This window comes from Apostichopus japonicus, chromosome 14, assembly GCF_037975245.1.
Source record: "Apostichopus japonicus isolate 1M-3 chromosome 14, ASM3797524v1, whole genome shotgun sequence".
Classification (NCBI taxonomy): domain Eukaryota; kingdom Metazoa; phylum Echinodermata; class Holothuroidea; order Aspidochirotida; family Stichopodidae; genus Apostichopus; species Apostichopus japonicus.
This window is the reverse complement of record NC_092574.1, coordinates 4437525-4462519: the sequence shown is the minus strand read 5'-3', so window position 1 is coordinate 4462519 and position 24995 is coordinate 4437525. Positions and strand designations below refer to the sequence as shown.

The following is a 24995-nucleotide window of genomic DNA, read 5'->3' as shown; positions in this document are numbered from 1 at the left end:
ATCTTGAAAGAAGGAAATACTCGCTAGACTTAATTAAAGAACCATTAAACAAGTAATTTACATCTCATTAAAGATTTTAAACTTGCACTTTAAACAACTTGATGATCTTATGAGGGGTAGCAGTCGTAACGTGATATGCTGTTTGACTAAATTGCTTTAGGGGGAAAGAATACAGAATATAAAAAACATTTTTTTATGACGCACAAGATGGTACTGCATTATTGATATAAAGCAAAATGTGAACTCGGACTTGTTATTGAGTCCATGGAGGTGATATTTTTAATTCAGGATGGCTTGGTTGGTATCGTTTCAATCCATTAGTGGCGTTAGTTTTTAATATTAATTTGTGTTTGGGTCGGATAAAAGTGATTTAATGTTCCTATTCAAATATAGGCTAGCTGTCAATATTATGATTACCGTATCGTTATACTGCAATCAATTGGCGAGTCATAATGCGTTTCTGCTTGTTTGCCTGAAATATTTCATTGTATTTGCAAAATATCACCAATTTCAGAAATCGAGTAAGTTAGACCATAGAGTTAATGATGTTTATATATGTTTATATATATATATATATATATATATATATATATATATATATATATATGAAAATCGTAATGAGTTGAAAATCAAGAACAGTGAAAAAACTTTCAGCCTCCACCGGGATTCGAACCACGGGCCTCCCGCTCTGTACGCGGACACCCTAACCACTAGGCTATGGACGCTGATTGTATGTCCAGAGGTTCGAAACCGGTAAGGAAGATCGTAATTCCACTGTAGGCGTTTGTCACCTATATCGAACAATACTAGTTCTGTTTTTGGTGACATATTTTGCCCTACACTAGAGATCAAACATGATGCTATCCAACTCGAAAATCATTTGTGATTCCTAAAGCCGGATCTCGAAAGAGATACTTTGAACAGACTTTATGTTAATGCAATGGAGGTAAACGACAAAGGCAAATGAATATATATAAATGAAAATCGTAATGAGTTGGAAAATCAAGAACAGTGAAAAAACTTTCAGCCTCCACCGGGATTCGAACCACGGGCCTCCCGCTCTGTACGCGGACACCCTAACCACTAGGCCATGGACGCTAATTGTTTGTCCAAGGGTTCGAAACCGGTAAGGAAGGTCGTAATTCCACTGTAGGCGTTTGTCACCTGTATCGTTTTTGGTGTTTTTGGTGACATATTTTGCCTTACTCTAGAGATCAAACATATATACATCTGCACATTGCGATGAATCCACATTCAACATTAGGCCAATATGAAAGTTGTTAAACACAGAAATTTCGTTCTTAGAATAACTGCTTGCAGTAAATTGCATAGGCCTATGTGCGTAATAACAAAAGCATGTGTTTACATGCAGTGCTATATAGTTGTCTTTTCTTTATCATTTTTATTCTTCTTTGTAGTTTCCTGTTTTTGTTATCGTCGTATTTTAATATCAGTTGAGGTGGTTTTCTGTTTTGCTCTTAAGTTCTTGTTGCTGTCCCGTTAATGTTTGTTGTGATTGTTCGTGTAAGATTCGTTCAATGGATTAAATGTCAGGATTTGTATATTGTTTATATCATAACTTCATTCGATTCTTACTAATGCCTTTATGTTCGAGAAACAAAACAATATATAACATTGAAACTATAAACTGAAAAATTCAGTTTTTAAAGGATTTCCTGAAGTCACAAACATTTCACGTAATTAACTCCTCAGAGACAGGAAATGACGTATTATGACGTATTATGACGATACCTTTTAAGCACTTCATTTACGTTAATCCATAAAACAATGAGAAACAATACATTTGCCACCGTAATTGGCTTCTATTTTGGTTGACATCCTCGGTCATCCGAGAAAGGGATTCGTAAAATGATTCCACAAGAGTATATCTGATGGTAGTAACGGTGGAATGTAACATGAGACTTGCTCCTATACTTCAGACACTAAATAAAAATTGAAGAAGCTCTAAAGTCACAAATCTGTGAACGAAATCTATGTGACTGGTTTCATTTTAAAGGGATTATTACAGTCATAAAAGACATGAAATATTTACAAATATCCATGACAACAAATTAAAAGTTACTGCATAAATTAAAAAATAGGAGGATATAATAAACTTCTTTGATAAAATGTTAATTTTTAGTATTTAACGCACCTGTTGTGTCCTTTAGTTTCTTCACTGGATTATCCCCCATTCTCGTTTAAGTTACAATATGATGTATTATATGCGACATCTATAGCTCTCGTCTAAAATGTTTCCACCCCCCCCCCCTCATATGATAGTCAGAGGCGATGGAAGAGGGTTCAATCAGGGGGAGAGGGGGGGGGGGGTTATGGAAACATGTGACTTTGATTTGACGAAGGAAACCGCAAAGTCATCTCAAACGTCCCTAAATCTGAATGGACCCTCTATGTGCAGTCTGTGCCAATAATACCAGCGTTTCAATGTTTTTTTTTCAAGAAATGAAGGTGTTAGTGTTTAATTCTTCAAGTAAAATGTGCTTTCTAGTTACATTTTTCTCAACAAAAAGGCTCTCTTGGTATGGTATGGCGCGTACACAGTTTATATATAACTATAGTTTTGACGCACAGCAAGACTCATGCACGGTATCCAATTCCATCTTAGGTTTCAGTCCTCATCATTGTTCATATGACCTTATGTACAAAAAAAACTTATAGTGCCTTTATGTTTGAGATCAACTTTACTAAAATAAACAGCCTTACTATTTAGTGGTCCAACAACATTAACAGCATATATGGAAATACTGTAACCTTGGCGTCTGAACCGAACTTGTTCAAGCTAATTTTGAAATTCCTGAAGTATTAGAATTTGGAATTTTGTTTCTGTTAATATTGTGCAAAACTTGGGCCGGCAAATTGATGTTCTGCAGCTTGCCGTTTGAAGCTTCTCGTATGAGGCGTCATGCGGTTTAGACATGTTGGTTCACAAGCTCTAACACAGTCATACAAAGTTTTTACCCTATTGCATGTCACCTTAACATTTCACTAAGTTAATCCTTGAAATGTTTTTAATATGTTACGTATTTTACCCGAAGTTCCGTGTACACCTTGGATTTTACATTGTTCGTCCGATCGGTATCTAAAACATGCATGATCGCAGTCCTATGGAGAACACCCGACTTATTTTACGAAACTTTGTTTATTCTTCCTTCATTCAACACGATGACCATGTTAAAGGAGAAATAAACTCTGGGGTTTTGCCATGTACATGCGGTAGGGGATACTTCTCGAATTCCATTGGTGAAATAACTAAGCGAAATAAAGTTTCCCTGAATTTTACGCGAATTTCCCAATTATTTTTTTTACCCATTTGAACAACGGCCATTTTGTTATTTTGATATTGAGGGCACTTCAAAAGTGACGTAGGCTAGCCACTTCGTAACTTCAAAACAATGAAGCTTTGCATACGAGTTATGGTTTCTACACTATGTTCGAGCATATCGCCAAGCTTATTTAGCGGGTTGAAATGCCTGAATGCCGAGCCTTTGGTTGTGTTAACCGAATTCAGGTCTGTTGGTCAGACATTCTCCTGCGTTCAACAAAGCTTTTTCCGCGAACAATCCATGGCAGCATATCATCTCCTTCTCGCATTCCAATGGCGAACAGAGCACCCGATACTCATAGCTAGTACAGTAACTACTGTTCATGTTCGGCCACCGTGCATCAGTAACTACTGTGCTGTGTTCGCAACACGGTAACATGTGTTACAGGTGGCACAGTAGTTACTGCAAAGCTGTTACACGTTCCATTGTAAGACAAAGAACTGCGCGACTGGACAAGGAGTCTAGGAGTATGACGACGGGATCGGAAATGCCTATGATACAAACCTAAAGGAGGTACTGTACCGCTTGATTCCAGTTCACACTTCTGTTAAAAATTCGTCAATTCGTCATGCCGAGAACGAAGAAAGGACATGTTAGGGTATATCCATAGGCCTGCTTAAGTTATAGCATAAAGCTTATAATGACTAGTACAAATACTACTTCATATTTGGAACCGCGTATTAATGAACACGCACTAGCCTAAATGGTTCGAGTTTTTAACGCCTAAACAAAGGAACAGTAACGCTACTGACGGTCCAATGCATATATAGGCCTGGGTTAGGCCTAGCTTAATTTTGGCCTACAGGATTATTACTAGTAATAAGTCTAGGCCTACTTACACTCTCTGTGCACAGTGATACACTCCATTACTTTCTCTTAGCATGCTATATATCATGGGGCCAAAACAGACAACTTTATTGGCTAATCAGATGGAAAAGTGTCTGAAAGTGACCACTTGCAGATCTAATTCTTCACACGAATGTTTCCGTGTTCACCTTGCTTGGCATACTGCCTGGTTTAGTGCTACAATCGTGTTTGAGCCAAATTAAACATTTTTTGAATTTAACTTCTATGGTTATCATTTTAGAGAGGAAAATGTGGTGCTAGAGATCTCCATGGTGAAGTTAGCCAAATAGCTATGTGTGAGAGATGATGTAGATGCAGCGTAGATGGGGTAATGAGGTTACAACAACGTTGAGCAGATCGCACAAACTGTGAAATGGGGTGTAACACAGTAGAGGTGATGCACAGCACTACTGCAGGGCTATTATGTTAATTGTACTTGAAAATTCATGTTCATATAGTTTGGTACCAGTGTGACAGTGCCTTTTGGCAATTGGGTTTGATGCTTGCTGAGTAACAAGGTTAAGTTTACTTTTGCTTCTTAAACCCTTCACTTTGGCTATAGCTATGCTGGCAGACTAGGCCTTGTGCATAGAACAGAACTGTGTTTAGACCTATGTCTAATCAGTTTTGATTTGGTATAGGTCCTTCAAAATTTTAGATCTAAACTATCAAATGCAGTTGTGATAAAATGTTCAAGTTTGCAAATTTGCATACATGGGTAGCTTTAGTAATGCATTTAAATGTTGAAGTAATAACATGTTACGTTTATATGGGCACAACCACTATTGAATTAAAAGAAATGTAGGAAAGATATGATAAGAGAGTGGTTTCCTTCCTGTTTACGGTCATGTAGTTAGACAAGTTGAAAGTCAGGAGAAGACGCATTTGATATTGATGCTACTACTTGTATACAGTGGCGGAGCGTCCATACAGTCGTGGGGGGGGGGGGCGAATGCCCCCCTGACAGACTCAAATGGACTGCTGGCGCCCTTTTCAGCTTCTTACCACTTTTTACTTATTCGCGATTATTGACTTTTTAGCGCTCTCATCTACCTATTGACATTTGTCACATTTTGATGGCGATGATACCTATCTATTCTTTGTTTATCTGCTAATTAGCAAGGCCTGGAAAGGGTAATTTCCGGTGATCTAGGGAGTATCCATACTCAAAAAGGTTCTGTTCGCTCCGCGCCAACCTGTGGTGGCGCTCCGCTTAGATAGTGTTGAAAGCGCCTCTACAGACCATTCTCGACCCCCCTGATCAATACCCCTAGCTCCGCAACTGCTTGTATATTGGGTATCAGCTCATCAGTAATCAATGCAATCCATTAGATACTCTGTTAAAATAAATTTAAGACACATTTTGTTCATTTCATGCAGATAAACATTCTTCCTGTTGATGACTGTTGTCGGATTGAAGATTGCCGCCAGTATGGAAAACTAACAAAACGGATTGATCGTCATCTGAAGTCTGCTCACAGTTTGAATAGATCCCAGCATAATGCCCTGCCAGAATGCTCACCTGCTGTGTATTTCAAAGAGGCCAAAAAGAAAAAATGGATGAAGTATCGGCATCCTGAAATTTGTAAAGTCGAGGGATGTAAGAAGAATGGCCAACATTTTGCCTCTCTTACAAAACACTTGAAAAGTGTTCACAAAATGACCAGAAAAAAGTATGAGGAGCACCGGTTAGTAACTTTTAGTAAAGTTGTAGCAACAAATGATGAGCAACATCAAATGCATTCTTTTTTTTTAGCGGATTTCAAGTAACTCTAACTTAACCCTTCTGATTTTTTTACTTCTTGAACGTTACTCTTACTTTAACTTTTCTTGATAAATTTCATTTACTTTTCCACGATATGACTTACAACCTAAGTAATAAAGGTGTGAGCATATGTTTCAATAATTTAATAGCATCTAGCAATTGTGCTTAAACATTTCTGTTTCTTGGTGAAAACTACTTCTGAAAGCCTGCACAGTGCCTTTTTTTTACATAATATGCAATAGAAAATTCTCCAGTTTTGTCGTGAAATGTTGCCCTAGTTTCCACATGGGTCTTTCCTTAATAGCCTGGCTGAGAGTTAAGAATGTGTATGTATAGTCTCACGAATGGATGTACAGTTTTGGCCCAGTTGTTGTGGGTTAGGGTTAACAGTAATGTCTACACCCAAACATGTACTGCCTGTATTTGTTAAACAGTTATGTCTGTGACGTAGTTACTACATATGGCAACCTATGGCAATTATCTTTTAGCAATTGTAGAGTCACTTTTCAGACATTTAATAGGTCACCTTTAAAGTCAAGTTTCCTAGTATGTGACCTGCTTGGCATAAATATTTTTGGGTGTAAAAGGGTAAAAAATATTTATGCCAACTGTTGACAAAGTAAATCAGTCCCCATATGAAGAACAGCGTTTAGTGATATTGTATGAGTGGATTCCACGCCTAGCCAATTTGTAATACAATTTCTTCTTTTTTTTTGAACAGATGGTCCGTGGCAGAGAAGAAGAAAACCGAAAAACAAAAAGTGGACTTCTACCTTTTTTCACTTAACTCCGAAGGTAACAGTGCTCATTCAAACATATGCGTGGCTACGACAGATTTTGATAAATAGTTATCATTGCTTATGAATAATATTATTCAATGACTTTGCAGAGCTGGGCCTATAAGTTTACTGGTGAATGAGTAAAAGCCTTTAACATTTCTCAGTATTTCATCATAGCATATCCTCAAAGATCACTACAGTTATAAGCTACCACAACATGAAATGACTGGACAAAGGTGTTTTACAGCTATCATCAGCTAATAGTTAAGAAGTTTCAATTTCAGTAGTCAGTTGCAAACCCATAGAAAGATACACTTTGTTAGTTTATGATGCTCTCCAAACATGAGCAAAACATTGGCGGGCCTCATGATTAGTTGAATTGTTAATTCCTGTCTTGTTTTGTTTTGATGATAATCATAACCTTGCAGTCAAGCAGGCGGATGTGTGTGTATGTGTGAGACACCTTGCTTGTAAACAGGATATCTCAAGAAGGGAAGCTTGGAGCAATATCATATTTGGTGTGTAAAAGTACCTCATGAAGTAAAAGAAGCCTATTATTTTGGTGGAGGTAAAAGGTCATTTGGGGTCACCAGAGGTCAATTTGTGGTAACATTGTAAACATATCTTACGTCGGGAAGCTTGGACAAACCGCAGTCATCTCTTTAGTTTTTGTGCTTTTGCTCATTTATTTCAAAATATCAGCTATTGGTGATCGACAGAAGAAACATTCATCACTCACATTAAAGTAATTAGCTTTTATTGGTTTCTTAAATTTTCCAATTATTCTTTGCAAGTGCAATGTCGGTCATCCACTCGCTCAGATCTTGCAAGCAAGGTTATTTTATAACCTACCGTATCTCCCACCGACTAGCCTATTAGATAACAAGTGCCCTTCGCCTTATAAGAATATGAGAAGGCTGTTTACAATTGAAAATTAGCTTAAAGGCATCTGTAGATAAGTATCAGAAGTCTCTACGAAATCTGAAGTAACTTAAGTATGTCGGTAAATTTCAGAATTGCAATGTACGTCGCTCTATACATGCCTAAGCACAAAGGTAGGTAGAGTTGGCATATACAATGTTGCTATTGGAATGGACAATATCATTATGAATCATCGTTATAATATGTCTTTGCTTCCGTTGTTGAAGTTTTTCATCATATTATGCAAATTGCAAAACTTCAGGTGTGGATGTATTAACGTTGGGGAACTGACCAGGCACAGTTTACGAAAATTAGCTGTCCCCTAGTTTGAGGCCAACAGGCGCAATATCTTTGAGACCCAGGGTTTACCTTGCCATGCGTCTGCTTATTAATGTATGACTTGTACGTGTACCACATTGAGTAAAAGAAGCCTGTTGTCTTTGACAGAGATCAATCTGTATGCTGAATACAAGAAAAGTTTCCATCTCGGCCATCAGCGGCCATTGTGAATATTGTTTGTTATATCTCAATGACTGTTGCTGTACTTAGATTGAAGTATGTTCTTCATCCTTTCTATACCTTACAGCCTAGTGTGTCACATTAATATACAATTTTTCATCTAGCATCATTAAAACCAAAGTGTAGATTTGCTGTCTGTCTTATGTTTAACATTCTAGCCTTATTCTTGTAACCTTCGACGACTGATAAGCGACATGTTATCTGTGGTAAAAGATTGGTATGTTGAGACTGAAACTTTTGAATTAATACAGTGGATTTGCATTAATGCTGATCGTTTGTAAACGAGTCTGTTCCTAATTGATATTTTGGTCTTTAATTTGCTAATCTGACAGGGGGATGTCCAGCAACTCGTGATGAAAGGTGCTCAGTTAAACCCAAGTTACCATCAAGTGGTAAGATAGCTGTGTTGAATTTCTCTTAGTATGTATAAGATATCCAATTTCAATTCCCCATAAATCACAAAAGACCCTCCCAGACCCAAACATATTAATGTTGCATATGTATGACTGAGGATTTTGTTTACAAAGGTGACAATTCAAGACAATATTTTAGTAAAGTAATTAAGACAAATGTACACGGTTCTAAGGGGATAAAGTCATTATCTAAAAGCCCAATGTTCAAAGTCAAACAGGCTAGTTGGCCTACCAAGGTAGTCAGAGTGTAATGCAAGGTCAATCGTCTTATAATGTGGATAAACTTAAAATGTATTCTTTGTATTTAATGGATATACATATATCTATGTCAGGATGATGCATATGATCACCTTTGAGTAGTGGATGAGAGTGCTGGTCATTTGATTTCTCTGGGTTCCAAATAATACAAGCATATCTCAACTTCTGAATAACTTTTAAACTTAAGTAATTGAGATTTTCATTGAAGTAATGGGAACAGAATTCAATATTTGTAGGATATCAGACAGACTGGACAACTTTTCTTAAGTGAATTTTATGTTTCAGGTGATATCTTTCATTGTTTACTCTTGCTGAAGTACTGAATGGTTCTAGAAAGCTGGTCCTACCTTTCTAATTTTTAAGTCATAGCAGTGAGGGTTTGAGTGATCACACGTATTGCCCCTACGTGTAATTTACATGTAGCAGCTCTACTGATTAGAGAATAATTACCAAACTTTTAATATTAAGTTCATTCGTAAGTCCCATTGAGAGTTTTTAAGGTACCAGTAGTTACCAATCCCAATAGGTAAATCCATGCTTTAAAATGATTTCATGTTCATTTCATTACTCCGCATGTGCAGAAGAAGACACATATCCAAGATACATGTACTACCAGGTATACACGGAATCATGTCAAATTATGATTATATCTGATAATGTAAGAGTATTCAATTTGCCAGAAGATGAGCCGCACTGCATCACATACCACATAAAGAAGTTAATTGTGTCTGGTTCCCACGAAGACTGGTTCAGAGAATCCATGAATGAAGGGTCTGGTACCATCATCCGTGGCAAGGAACCCCAAATACTTCAGTATGGCTGTGGACTCTGTCCTTACCAACATAGCGTTGACCTCATTGCAAAACCAAAATTATTTCCAAGTTGAATCTTTCACTAATGTCACTGGGAGTAGCACATCTGGTTAACTCGCTTACAGTATAATGTTGGTGATCAGTAACAGTTATTTACATCTTTTCATATTACTTCATATGACCATTTTTACCAATGTCTCTTATTATAGTATGTAATGAACATGATGTGTTCTTGTACAGGAATCCATGAAAAGTTTAAGTGCTAGTACAGCGGTCAAGAAAAATGTATGTATACTAACAGCAGCACTAAAAGAGATTTCTTGGTGGTGTACTATGTGGCATATAAATAGTAAATAAGTCCAAGCTGCTTGCTGCAATGTCATTGCAATTTTTCCCTCCAAGTTGCTCAAATATATGGCTTTCTGTTGTATGTTACATCTTTTCCTGCCCAAACCTAACATTTTGCAAGAAATGGGTTAACAGTGGTATGTGAAGTAGTCTCATAATGTTTCTTAATTCTTTGTTTTATTCCTACACACAAGCTGAGAGAATCATGAGATGTTGTTTGTGTAGTGACTACATTTTAACACAATATCACTAGATGCAAAGATGCTTGCCCTTCAAATTTTGTTCCTAGGTTAATGTTACATATCAGATAATTCCAATTGTTTTAGACTGAATCAAGAGGGTCAGCAGTGGTGAAAAATATGAGAACCATCTAATGCAGTATTAGGTAGTTGAAGTTTTGTGAACCTAGCTGAAACTTTGACTGTCGACCTTGGCTTGAGTATCTTTTATCTCTCTGAATTTCTTGACGCATATTTCAACGGACTGCTTTTTAAACTTCAAAACATTGTTTTAAAGTGAGAACATAATCTCTTTAATTTTCAGGGAAATTTTTTGTTTTGGTTGAGGTCAAGTGGCGGTAACAGTCATATAAGTTTCATCAATAAATTCAACGTATATCCATAAACAAAAGATTCAACAGATGCATTGATAGAAACATGAGCAGCTTACATGTACATCAAACTCTGTAGGTACATAACCCTTATTAAATTTTGGGGAGTGGAAAGTTTGTTTGAGGCCACCAAATTTCAAAACTGAAAACCTTAAAAACACAGCACCTGACCATTCATGACAAACTTCAGCTCATACTTGATATGGGGGCAAAACTTAGTAAATTATTTGCTGACATTGCCCCAGATGGGGGGTAGAAATGCTGTGGTTTTAATGTTAATGGTTACAAATTGAAAATCCTGTAAATGAGCAAATAAAACCTTTTTACTCAAATTTGTCTACATACTTGTGTGCCTAGTATATATTTTGTTCTTATGTCATGTTATCGATATGATACATATGTCACTTTTTAATGAAGTATTATGAGTGAAAGCAAGCAATTTTGTGTACAAGAAAAACCTTGTGAATGAAAAGGTTTATGCATGGCCTTGAAAACAAGGCATGTATGGTTGTGTTGAAAGCAAAGCAGACAATATGATACAAACTACAAGGCAGACATTACTAAACAAAAGAAAGTTGAAACAATGGTTGTTTCTCTGCAGTTAGTCTCATAAAGTAATAATCAGATTTTGGAAAGAGATGTTTCAAACGTTTCTTAAACTATGAATGCTCAGAATGATGTAGAGATCCGGAGGGAGGGCGTTCTACACTTTTGACCACACTTAGCAAATGTTCTATCACCATGGGTTGTAGTTTTATGTTTAGAAAAAATGGACAAGTATCCAAAACTTTATATCTGTAGGCTAAACCTGTACATCAACTAATACCATATTCAACTGGTATTTGACTATTACACTCTTGAAATGGGCATTGTTAGGGTGTTATAATGTGTCCTAGTATATAAATAATTATGAGGGCTTTCCTGCGGAGCGATGCGTGGTTGAAAAGAGAAAGCATACATGATGAGTTGCGTGCATTTAGTACATCTATTGAGGTGTCTGTCTCACTCAAGACCTGGCAATCGAATGCCCTCCAAACTACTGACAATTGCAGCTGCTACTGCAACTAATAAACATACACATAACAGAAATAACACTGACATACACAGCCACTGTCTAAAATACTTCAAACATGCAATATGCTACCCTTGCCCTTAGAAAATGTTCTCATTTTTTCATGCAACTTTTCACAAACATAAATATTTATTCATATTTCCTCATAATACATTTAAGAAACCCCAACCACACATGTAAATGTATTAAATATATATTAAAACAGCTCAATCGTAAAGTGAAATCTAATCTTCCTGTCAGAGTACAAAATAAGAATGTTGATCGTGATTCAATTTTTGACCGTATGCAGGATAGGCAGGACACACATAAGTTCTATCATGATAAAACAGCAAAACCTTTGAGTCCGTTAGTTCCCGGACAAAGTGTATATGTACAAGACTAAAGTTCAGGCAAATGGACCCCAGGTACATTACTAAAGCAAAGACATGAACCACGATCGTATGAAATTCAAACCGACTCGGGCGGAAAACTGAGGAGGAATAGGAAACATTTAAAGGAAGGGGAAAAGGTTCTACCCCAGTCAGAGATTATAAACCATAACTCTGACCCCAGTTCAGAAATAGAAAATATTCTGGCACCAGAACCAGAAGGTCCAGACCCACAAGAAGATGTTTTTATTACTAGGTCTGGTCAGAGAGTAAAGAAAAGATTGATGTTGGAATTATAATTTTTACAAGCTGTGTAGTATTGTTTGCGAAATACTACCAGACTTACACAAAGCCCTTGTAATTATTAAGAACGTTTAATTGAATTGTAGCCTAAGACTCCCAACTTATTAAGGAAAGGGGGATGTAATGTTATTGAATATGCATTCATATGTACGTGTGCAAACGATGCACTACATTGTATAATCTGCACCTGTATGTTAATGAGCTGTGTATTTGCATATTGATATATAAGTTAAAGCATGCCGTCTGCCCGTCCTTGTTCACCCTGTCTCTCCATCTGTCAACAAGTAACCTTGGACATGTCGTCCTATATATCTGTCCTGTACAGCATGATGTAACGCAATAAATTATAACATGTTATTTGTTAATACTCTACGTCGACTGTGTTCTACTTGATTGCTTAAAAGAACTCATATACCTAAACAAGGAAACATGACGTCATGCCGTAGCCTGGCATTTACTCTACTAAAACATCTTAATTACACTCAACATACAACCAAACACTTGGCAAGCTACTACTTAAACAATTATGCTATTTTAAATAAAAAAATAAGGAGATATAAGTGGAAATCCTTAAATGCCTTTATACAGATCCAGGGCTTCCTTTGAGATGCTCCCTGCATCTACCCATTGATTATATTTGGAAGAGTACCCGTGCCACTTGACCAGATACTGAGTTTCTCCCTTCTTCTGCCTCTTCTTAAGGACTTTCTCCACCGGGAAGAAATCAGCTGAAACAAAAAAAAATACTTTTAATAGCATGGAAAACTTAATCATTTAACAATAATAGTGGTGAATGATTAATCAGGAAGTTGCTACTCCAGCTTGAAAACTATGTTCAAATTAGTAGGCCTATGCCCTAGAAGCAGGAACCCACAATGTGCAAAATATGTAAGCATGTTGAGAAATCTGTTAAAAGCAACAGAATCATTCATTCATTCATTCAGAATTCATTGTTGGTTAAGGTGTAATACTATGGAAAGGGGGTCACCATACCTGCTTCGTCCTCCTGCTCTTTTTCTTCTCCTGCTTGTACCTCTTCATGCACATCTTCCTCAGTATTTTCTGGACATGAGTGTAAGTCTTCAAATATGTCCAGCAGAATGACTGCAGGTTCTATGGAGATTATGAAAATGATACATAGTTCCATTAGAAGTGCAAACTCATGCATCGGGATGTTACAATCTTCGTAACTTCCAATGAAATGAGATGATGAGAGGGATAAAAAGAATAAACAATTTGCTATTTCAGCACAATGTAATGACAGGAAGTAATGGTACCATTCACATTTATGAAGGACAGAAGCTACAAGTTAATGACTTTAATGTAATTCATTTCTGTCATGGATGTTTATCTCAGACTCATTAGTTTTAATAAGAAACAATCACATTGGGAATTACATCATGCACTGGACATGACATTTGTCAATTTTTAGGATAGGAATGCTCACTGGCACACTGAGTACTAACAAGGGTTTGCCTGAGTGTCATGGTGACAAATACTCCCCTAAGATACTACAAAATCTTTGCCACTCCAGTAAGTGGAGATAATAGATACAAATAAATACCCTGTAATATATCACCTTGCATGTCACTTATTAAATCTGACATTCACATGATATGTCCACGCTTCTCTCTGTGAGATATCCTGTTTACAAGCTTTACTTCACAACACATACACATGCATGCATCACGACTAAAAAGGTTACAATTATCATCAAAACCCAAAATGATGAAATGCAATGCTTGTTGTATGCATAAGCAAAGAATGTTCTAACCACTGCAATAAAGATAGAAATGAAGTAGAACATGACAGCCAAACCACTAACCCTCTTGGTCGTACGATGGCTGAACAGCTTCATCATGACTAGAGCCTTGATCTTGATCCTGCAGGTCTAACATTTGACTCTCATCACTCACAGACACTGCAAACAGAAATTACAGAGGAAAGGGAACAAACACAGTGAGCAAGCACATTATATAAAATTGATTATATTTGTGTTTGTTTTAAGCTTTGATATGTGCAATTCTGCTGCCGACATATTAACATTCTGATCATGGTCACTACAAAACTGCAGAACTACAATTAGTCTGAGTGTAGTACAGTCATTTTGCTCCAGAGAATTTTTAACAAATGGTCAACTAGCTTAAACCAAAAGGTTTAGATTTTGAACAGGAAGTTAAATGACTTGTGCTGTAAAATCGAACAAAAGATATTTTTAAAAAGTATGTTATATCAGCAAACTTTAAGTTCGATATAAGTTTTGTACGTACCATGTTCATTTGCTGATGAGCAATTGGCCACTGGAGTAATAGTTGCATTGCTGGAAGAACCTTGTGAGGAAAAGCAATGAAAGTGAAATAAACTTGATTGGTTACAATATGTTCTCATGAGAACTTACACACACTATAAGTATATACAACAATATATGGACAATATAAATGTGTACAGTCATGAACACCATTACAGGACGAAAAAACAGCAAGTACCCTAAGCCCAGGTCAAAATTTTTATGTAGTGGTGTAACTATAACATACCACTATCTATATTATGGACAGACCCCTCCCTTCTCCATTTCAGTGAATATATTTCATTGTGATTATTTCCCTTTAAGCTGGTATTGTGTGTACCTACCAGCATGTATCATGTGACAATTTCAATGAAGTTCTGCAGCAAAAACACCCAGCCCCTATGTCCACTCACCCCCCCCCCCCCTCCCCTACTCTCATATCATGTTTGTAAGTGTTCCAATTGTCCTGCTTAGCTTTATAACAATTGATGACTGTAAATGACTGTAGAAAGCAAAAGGATATCTGCTCACTGAAAGGTAACACTTGTTGGCCTTGTGCTTTACTAGTAAGACATACAAATAAAACAACAAACTTACGGATGGTAATACTATTTTTGCTGCGTAATATTGCTTGCAGATCATCGACTCCATACGCAGACGGTCGTTTGCAGGTAATACCAGGTGGCAGACCATCAACCACAATATTCCCCATAGCAAGCTGCTTGTAGCTCATTGCTCTTCTGCCCGTACCTGCATCTGTGATCATATAAATCAAACATGTGTCCTTAAAATGTTGCAGGGATAGCAATGTGCCTTAAATCAGATAGCTAGTAACATAGTTTACTAGTTTACATGATAAACTCGAGTTCATGCCTCAATCCAGCTAACAGTGTAATATTAACACACAAGAACTGTTCTATTCACTGGAAACCTTCCCAACATTAAAGCTTTGCAAGTTTCCTTAAGTTGAAAACATTTTAATTCCTTTAAATTGAATATGTGGTGGTTTTTCTACATCCTCTAATCCGTTCAAATTTATGTTACATCTTTTCACTTCCATTATGACACATTGCATTATGTTATTGTGGGACTCAGTAAAACCTAGCACTTTTGGACAAAGAAATTCCTATTTTCACAAACATTCCTAAGCGCACAAGTGACTGTAGTTCACCCTGACGTAGATGTGTGGAGTTGTGTGAGGAAAACCGTCGATCCAGCTATTCACTTCAGTACGGTACTATGCCTGTACGACACTCTGTCAAATATAAACTGTTAGTATCAAAATGCCAATGATTTGTGTAGTAGGATGTTGCCAATACACTTTTTAGAACCGAAGATTTAGTTTCTTTATGTTTCCCAGTGATCAAACCGACGACAGACGCTGCAGGCTTGGATTTATTTTGTAAGGAGAACTCGCAATGACTTTCTCGCTCCCAGGTTTCCCACCGTATGCCGGCAAAAATATGTTCAGCACACTTCAGAAACGATGACTGGGACAGAGGATACATTGTTCCGAATAGTTTCCTTGGGACGAATTGGCGTTATGCTACATGTTTACTTCTAAACTCAAAATTGTTACCTTGTGTACGTCAATTTTTTTTACCCTGGTCATAATTACCGTCACATTTCTGTCTTTGGGTGGTATAAGCAATATCTTTCATATGCCAGGCTGACCGTTGTTTTCACGTCACTTAGTCATATCTAGGTAAATCCAGGTTTATAAGGACGGGTTATAGACAACGAGGATGACAGAAAATATGACTTATTCAACCAGCGAAGAGTTTAGCTTTTTTATTTACCTTAGGAAGAATGATGGGCTATACTAGATCGATACTGATTAGTTCCATTTTTGGGTCTTCTGTTAATAGAGATAGTCATCCTTATTGGTAGGCTGGAAGTATGCTTTGAATATTTGGCATGTTTGCTATACCATTTGAAATTATCCATGCCAATTGTGCTCGACTACCGACTACCTAATGTATATATTTTCCTGAGACGGTAAAAGTTCATGCATTTTTCACTTTTGAAACTCTTAAAATGTGTAACAAGGAATCCATCAGGCATTTTGTTTTTCTGTGGTGTTCCAATTGCTTGTGTATCTGCTTTTGTGCAGTTGTGACTTGCTGAAAGCATTATACTTTATGTCAGCAAGACTGAGACATATACCCCGCAGAGCTTTGTATTTCTTGGATTCAACTGCATCCACTGTCCGAAACTAACTGCAAAACACGATTAATTGCAACAAAAATGAAGAAATACCTGAAATGTTGATATTTTCACAAGGTAAGAATCGGAATTGCGGTAAGGCCTCAATATCATACCGCACACTATGTAACGTGGCCTATAATGGCAACGAATCTTACAAAATATGATCAGTCATTGATGCAGGTTTGTAACCATAATTTACTTGTAATTGAAGAACTGCCAACCAAAATGAGTTTAAGTAGCCATGTGTGAAAAATTCTAACAACCATTTCTTTTTCCTGTAGCTGCATGTTTATTGCAAGAATGAAGTTAATAAAAGGCTCACTTTCTTAAGAGAAGTAAAAAGAAAGTCCATTGTTATTGTTTTGCCTATGGGGTACACTCTGCAGAATGACGACACACAGTGACCTGTACGTTCATTAGCTTGTTCGCATCACATTTCTGGTCAGTGAGAATCTGCCAACTTTAACATCAAATTTCTTTAAATTGCTTTCTTTTCCAACTAAACGGAAACCACAGTATTGTTTGTGTAGTAAATACTTTACTATGAGCCAAAAAATTGGAATATTGCATTTTAATGTCTGCAGCTCATAATAATGAACAATCAATATTAGGCAGCTAATGTAAGTAGCGCTGTGAACAATTGGGAAACTGATTGACTGATTTTCCAGTTGTTCGTACTTCACTCAGCAGTTTAAGAATGGAATTTGACTTTATCATATCAAAAAAATTCCTGTTGATTGCTAATGAGTTATAAGTGACAATAAGACAATAATGATATTTCTCTCCCAAGATGCAATTGATGAATGTGATTTAGTCAGTTTCACTTACAGTATTTTTCGTTAAAGAGCTCCTGCACGCTGGTACGTAGAGTTTCACGGGTTGCTTCTTTAACAGGACCATCAGCATTACCCCCTATTGAATGAAACAGAAAGAAAAAACAATCACAAGTTTGATCTACCTTCAAAATGAATGTATGACCTTTAAATATTTCCTCATATGCAGTTGATTTTTGTGGGATAATTGTATGTATATATATATATAAATATATATATGTATACAGATGATCCTGCAAGCAGGAACTCGCGCTACTTGTGCTACTGTGCATTACACCACCTAATAGATTTGACTTCTACTGGAAAACCCATTCATATAATTGCTCTACTTACTACTTCAAATTTACATCAGCAACTCTTTTTTTGTCTTGGTTTGCTACAATTTTAAAGGGATGTTGGTTGGTAAGAGGGATGAAGTCAAAGCAATCTGACTTCCAGGCATTTAAAGTCTCTATGCCACTTGACTAATAAATAACTGCAATGAATAATAACTCAACAATGAAATTGTTTTGCATACCTATAACACTCAGTCCAAATTTTCGTAAGAGTTCTACCTCTTTATCTAAAAACTTTTGTCCTTCAGTAGTTCCTGAACTATGGAGATTTTGCTCTGTATCTATGGCAACGAACATTGCTTCATAGTCCAATTCTTCAAGTTGAAAACACTGGAAAGAAATGAAGAACAATTATATTACTCCCAGTAATAGGAACAAACATTAAAGCACCCTCAACAATCTCACACACGCACACACACACAGACGTGCAAAAACAAGATGGAATATCTTTTTGTTTTCCACCACACTACCCCAATGATAATTCATTGCAATATTCAGGTAAATTATTGAATTGCTAGTTATTTGAGTCAACGATATCATAGCAGTCATGCTTGTGACCTCTATGAAAGAATACAGTAACTGGAGTTAACATGCAACATCACAGCGTCAATCTGCTTCACTGGTTATGACTTTGGTGGTAAATTTGATTGTGATTGTTGTTTTTTGTTTCATACTTTGAAAGATGACTTTGCTGTTCTTCAGTACAGAGCAGAAAATTCCCTCACCCACTACTACTGAAATCACATCACTTTAGCTTCCTAGTTGGATATAAAGCAATAGGAACAGTGGAGATTTTTCCTGTGTTAATTGCAATGATAACACTAATATTTCCACTTTTATTTGCTATAGTAAAAAATGTGGAGGCACGTAGCGGTTCCATGCATGTTCTACCATATGGGGGAAATTGGTTAGAGTTTGCGTCTTAATTCTTATGTCAAGTGTCAAGTACTTGGGAATGTTGTACTAGAGTATTTTCATCGGTAATGAAATATAGAGAAACATAATTTGGCATAGTCATTGGAGTAAAAACATAAGTGAAAGGCTATTTAATTAGCAGCCATGATAACACCTGCAATGTCATACCTACAGATGGGAGTGAAACAATATGCAGCTCTAATTATACAGATTGTTATAGTCATCAGTCTTCCACTGAAATTTCTGCAGTATGTAATTGACATACCATGGAATTGTGTTTATAAACACTCTCACTGCAAATGATAGCCTTTGGTTACTGCTATTTCAGTTTTTTACCATTTTCTTGATTTCAGTCAAAATGTGCCTGGCCATGACCTTCTTATGCTCCTGCCTGATTGTAGCACCTTCGGCATCCATCCTATTTTTGTTATCTGCTTGCTCCTTGTATTTGCTTACTTCTGGTGTACCTTTTACTTTCTTCCATGCTTCATTGGCTTTGTTAAGGGTTGTAGCCTGGTTTTCAGGTGATGTTGCTGCAAAACAAAGAAAAATTGAAGATTAACTCATTTAGGCAATTATGATAAAAGGCAGCTCAATGTCAGTATTTTATCCAGATAGCTGCATCCCTAAAGGTGGTTAATTACTTGGAATTCAGACAGAGAACTTGTTTTATGCAATGAATGTACGGAGTGTAGCATATATAGACCACTCCAGACAACATTACACAGTATTACTTGACTACTTGCATGCAGATCTATTGTACACATTTGTACCTGTGCAGGAGACAAACCCATGTCCCATATCCCACAAACCATGCATGCTTACATAGAAGAACGTTATTTTGAACACAAGCTGACTGGAATCAGTACACGATTTGTGATTAGGCCTCAAGTAATTAAATTCTCATAAACAATCAGGACTAGAGAACACTATGAATCTTGATCAGGCATTGCAAACTTAATATAATGAACACATGTTAATAATCTCTAGAAGAAGGCTCCAATTCAAATTCTTGAATATCCCAGGCATATCTATGTCACATCGTAAGCCATACATGACCTTGATCACAAGCTCATGAACAACACAGATACAAATCATCCAACTTCATCAAATTTTATTCAGTTACATTGGACACTGTGTGAATAGAAGAATCTTTCCAAATTTGGACACAGAGCCAGGCTGACAGACAGATAGACTTAAGTCAGACAGACATGATATCCTTACCTTGGTTGCATAAAGGTGAACATTGTCATGTTGAGCTGTGTATGAGCTGACTTATGGTAAAGAAATCATAAAAGCTCACCACTTTCTCTTTTTTATGGCAATTTTAGTAACCAACATGTCACCCCACATTTTGTGAGTCCTGTGTTGGATTTTAGACTCCCACCCCAGTCAGAAAGAGCAAACACCTGGGTGTAGTACCACCATTATGATCAGTACTAGTATCACATTTTTCTAATTTGTTTTTCTTTGAAATGTCATGGCATGCATGCTAACAATCTTTGTCACAGCTAAACAAGGAAAGTGATTGTGGGAAGGATAGAAGGGGGGGGGGGGGGGGTGACTCAAGCCACCTCCTTCAAAACCACCACAAAGAAAGCCAATAGTAAAGCTGGATGTTTGCTCAATTCTTCTAACAATAAAATTAAAAGACTTGTGGCTTGCATCAGAAACAAGGTTGGATTTTCTTGACTACTCAGATATAATGAACTTCATATCTACTGTACCCACCATGTTCTGAAATATACTCTGCCATGAAGCAGCTATAGGCACTCTTTTTCCTGGGTTTTAGTGAAGGTACTTTGCTGCGGCTGCCAAATTTTCTTCTGACCTGCTTTGTTTTTTTGTTGTCAATCCAGTTCTAATGAGATATATAACAAACAAATACATAAAAAAAAATGGTGTGTCTAGTGTCATTCAAACAATTACAAACAATCCAATAAAGTATGATCAAGTCAGAAGCTAAATTTAATCTAGTGATGGTAGTGGCCTAGAGATATTGAACATTCCTGGAACATTTCTTCATGTTTGTCTTTCAACCTTCTCAACTATTGAATGCAATTTTTAATCGTCAGATTAATAAGACAGATGTGGTCAACTCAGCTTACCAACATTTGGCTCATCAACATCATGGTAGCTGATGGCAATTGCCATGCGTGGCAAGCATTAAATGAATAATCACTGCTGCAAGTGTAGGTTACAAATTTTGGTAAACAGTGTAATCCATACAAAATCCAGACAGGCCTAAGAATATGCTGATGTAGCACATTATGTTGCCAATGAATTTAAGTGAAAGAAGGTTGAAGTCAAAGTACTGTACACTTCGTTATAACGTAATGATGGGAGATGTAGGTTTAATGGAAAAAAAAACTTGACACACTGCTGCTAGACTTGCTTCAAATAATTAATGTAGAGCACCACAGAGCAAACACAATTAAAGGAATAGTTCAGGTGTCAAAAATGTTTATCTTATATGAAAGAGGACAATAAAAGAAACCCAACAGTGAAGAAATTATTCAAATATCTTTTTCCGTTTAGGAGATATTCAAATTTAAAGTTCTATCTGATTGTGTAGAAACTGCTGAAATCAGACTAGCTGTGACGTCATATCCTCACATTCCTGAAAAGTCTTTGTTATTTTATTAAAATATTTTGTAAGATTTTATGACCTACAACCAAAAGATACGTCAGGAGATCTCATATGTGTCAAGGGAAGTATTTGAGATTTAACATCTGAAGAATGTTTGATTATATTTTTTTAGTTTTGTGAAAAAAAAATGTATTATAATTATTTTTTAATGAAATATATTGACACATGTTAAGGAAGTGAGGATGTGACATCACACCCTCACAGTTAGTCTTTCTACACCAGTCATTTGCAAAGAAATTGTGAAATCTTCAAAGTGTGATATCGCCTTAGCAGAGAATGCTATCATGGTAGTTTCTTCACTATTCTGTTTGTCTTTTTAAGCTATTTCATACAAGATAGACATGTCAGACACCTGAACCAATCCTTTAAGCCTTGCAAGGAAGGCCCCAGCATTCTACATACTGGTAGCTGAGATGATGATTTCTTAACCTGAGCTCTGAGATATCCTCATAGCTGCAGGCTTCCATACAATGATATAATTCCAATGAACCCAAATTATGTAAATTTTCAAATCAATCTGCTCTAACTCTTTATTAGGAAGACCCGAACATAACTTTTTTCACAATGCGCTGGAAATACATTCAGCTGTGACATTTTAAGGAAATGGCGACAGTTTGAGGTAATTTACCTCCACTATACACAAAACATACAATTACAATATATGAAATAAACAAAATTTCTCTGTTTACAGTGGACCCCCTGAAGGAGTTCAGGTCCAACCTAGGAGATCCTGAGATTATGGATGGTAAATTTGTTCTGCAGTTCAAATGCAGATCTGAATCATCAACAGTTTAAAGACCTTGTGTTTGAGGAATTTACAAGATAACCTCTGCAAGGGGTAGTAGATCCCTAACAAAGCTGTTCATTCATGACCACAGATCAACTGGGACCTTTACACAAATTATGTGACATAGTTTTATGCAGGCAATACAGCAATTCTCAAGAGAACAGACAGACATGTATCATGGCTAGCATGAACTGCTCACTCTGGTCTGTGAGTCATAGAGTACTGCTCCTATGGGAAATTAAACAGGGAGTGTTTCCTACAGTATATTGAGAACACATACATTCCTCTGAATTGACAGAACAGTTTGCACAATTTACACCACCATCCCTAGCCGATGTACAGTACAGCTGATCACCGACTTCTGATTAATTATGGATTAATTTTACATGGCACAACTGACTCTACCAGCCATAATTGGCTTTCTTACTCAATATAAACATTCAGGAAAGATTGATACTTAGGTACAGTATTCTATTAATGTTGACGACGAAAATCATAACGAAGATGACAATGAAGACATGAATATTTTTTTTACCCAATAATTGCCCTCATTCAGGGAGTCTGTTTTAATTCCTTGGATGCCTTCTTTTTCCAGAAAATGCTGTGACAAGTATATTTTCTTTTTCCCCCATTATGGGGACATTCCGTTTGTAATGCAATATCTTGGGTATGTCTCAACATGCTCAGTAAAATTTACCTCGGTATATTTCTGTCAGTAATCTGTCATGTCTTACAGAGATTGAGTAGTTTGCTTCCAATTGACAGTTGTTGCATTAGCTTTAGATTAAACTTAGAGACTGCAATGACTGTTCCTTTTGTCATTGGTTGCGAGGAACGTTTTAGAAGTTGTTACTGTCTACATAAGGCCTTCTACAAAATAGCACAGGGAGGGCACAGGCTACCTGCAGATGGTCCAGATCAGATCCCAGCCATTCCTCGGTATAAATTAAACAGGCATAGCCTAATTGGGTTCAAATAAGACTAGCTAGGACTCCTTTTGTGGAGAATAAGAAGATAGCTTGCAACTGAGATAAAAACAATGTTGTTTAACTACTGCGCTGGATCAAGGTGACCCTAGAGTCCATTTCAGTGGGCTTTCTAACATCACGCCCGCCCTGGTTGAGCTCTCAAAATATCAAACTCATAGGAAACGAATCAGCAGTGGCAGAAAATTAACCCAATGTTGTTCAAATTTGAGCAAAATAATAAATTTTAAACTGACCTTTATTCTTCTGGCACTTAATGAAGTTTGTTTTGTTAATTCCAATATCTTTTTCTTGTTCAAACTGCTCCCATAACTCTGCAGCCCATTACACCAATATTCCTCAAGGAGTTTACTCTCATCAGCAGTAAGTGCATTCCTACAAAAGAAACAGAAATGTAAATTCTGCTGGGGAAGCAATTTATTTAATTTACAAGAAGCCTATTTAGCAACATATGGTAGTCTTATTTCAAAAGCATAATAGCTTAAATGCTTGTTAAATTTTTATTTATGTTTTAATTAAACCAACCATTATTACATGTACCAGCAAATTTATAATGGACTTTACAACATTGAAGGTTTACTGTATTTGACCTTATATGCTAGATTTTCAAATATGGTCACCTTTGGACGAAATTCTTTAATCTTTTTATTACCAATCTAGAGGAAATTTACCATTTCTGCATGTCCTTACTTGGCAATATTCAGGTGAGCATGCAAGGTGCACAGGTCTTTCCTACATTATGCCTAGCTTGTCCTCACTATTTGTTACAAGTGACTTCAAGGTTATGCTACCTCAGTTGATTCTTCTCTAATTTGTCAATGGGGAATATGGCAAGACTTTAGAAGGTTGTAACCAGGGTAAATGTCATCACAGCTGCTGCTGAGGGTTAATGCCATAAATTTAACTTCAAAATCTCCTCAAGCTGAGATAAATTCCAAGGACAGGATGCAGTAACAAATTGCAGTGGAATTTATATTTATTTCAGAAACACTTAGTTTCTACAGCACTCATCAACAGGCCTGGTAACAGCTAAAGGAAAACCTCACTTAGGAACAGTTAATATCACTACTTGATTGAGGATGAGGAGAATGAAAACAAACTACAGGCTTATGTTGTAAGTTGTAACTCCCCTGTATACAGAATGTTAGATAAGGTACTGTACCTGTAAAACATTTGCTAGAGCAATAAGAACAATGAGCAAATTAGCTATGAGTACAGTAGATGGGAAATGAACAATTGGTACTGTCATCATTATTACGTAGAGTAATGATTGACTGACTTCATACAGTACCTTGTATTGATCGATGGCAGAGGCATAAAGGGACCCTTCCTTAATCACTGATGTAATGATAGTCCCCCACATCAGCTGCTATTATTTCAGCTTTGATCCTAAAATTGTGTCTTCTAGTTTCATTAATGACACAGTTGTTAAGATGTGTTGTTGAATGTCCCATTTGTTTTGTCAATTCATATTTAAGTCAAGTGTAAAAAGTTTGAAGTCAAACAGCCAACATTCACTTTTTTGTGAAGAATGCTGAAAGGTTCAAATTCTGGACACTTGTCCTGATTAATTTTTTATTCTTGTATTTCCATTTTATTTTGACCATTTGATTACCCTACCCACCACCCCCACCCA

At 36.7% G+C, this 24995-nt stretch overlaps 2 protein-coding genes across 4 annotated transcripts; one reads left to right on the top strand and one right to left on the bottom strand.

Annotated features, from left to right (window-relative positions):
* Positions 1–3656: 3656 nt before the first annotated feature.
* LOC139979616 (uncharacterized) lies at positions 3657–12730 on the top strand. Of its 2 annotated transcripts, none has more exons than XM_071990592.1 (5): positions 3657–3942; positions 5571–5878; positions 6677–6750; positions 8507–8566; positions 9427–12730. In XM_071990592.1, the coding sequence occupies exons 1-5, from the start codon at positions 3913–3915 to the stop codon at positions 9729–9731; spliced, it is 777 nt and encodes a 258-aa protein (XP_071846693.1). In that variant the 5' UTR covers positions 3657–3912; the 3' UTR covers positions 9732–12730. The 2 variants fall into 2 exon arrangements, with proteins under 2 accessions (XP_071846693.1, XP_071846694.1); XM_071990593.1 differs by having other exon boundaries at positions 3657–4584.
* On the bottom strand, positions 8699–24876 carry LOC139979615 (uncharacterized). Of its 2 annotated transcripts, XM_071990589.1 has the most exons (10): positions 23596–24853; positions 20668–20797; positions 19273–19469; positions 18204–18351; positions 17682–17765; positions 15243–15401; positions 14629–14688; positions 14184–14279; positions 13352–13471; positions 8699–13086 (listed from the first exon to the last, which is right to left on the bottom strand). In XM_071990589.1, the coding sequence occupies exons 2-10, from the start codon at positions 20690–20692 to the stop codon at positions 12929–12931; spliced, it is 1047 nt and encodes a 348-aa protein (XP_071846690.1). In that variant the 5' UTR covers positions 20693–20797; positions 23596–24853; the 3' UTR covers positions 8699–12928. The 2 variants fall into 2 exon arrangements, with proteins under 2 accessions (XP_071846690.1, XP_071846691.1); XM_071990590.1 differs by lacking the exon at positions 20668–20797 and having other exon boundaries at positions 23596–24876.
* Positions 24877–24995: the final 119 nt, after the last annotated feature.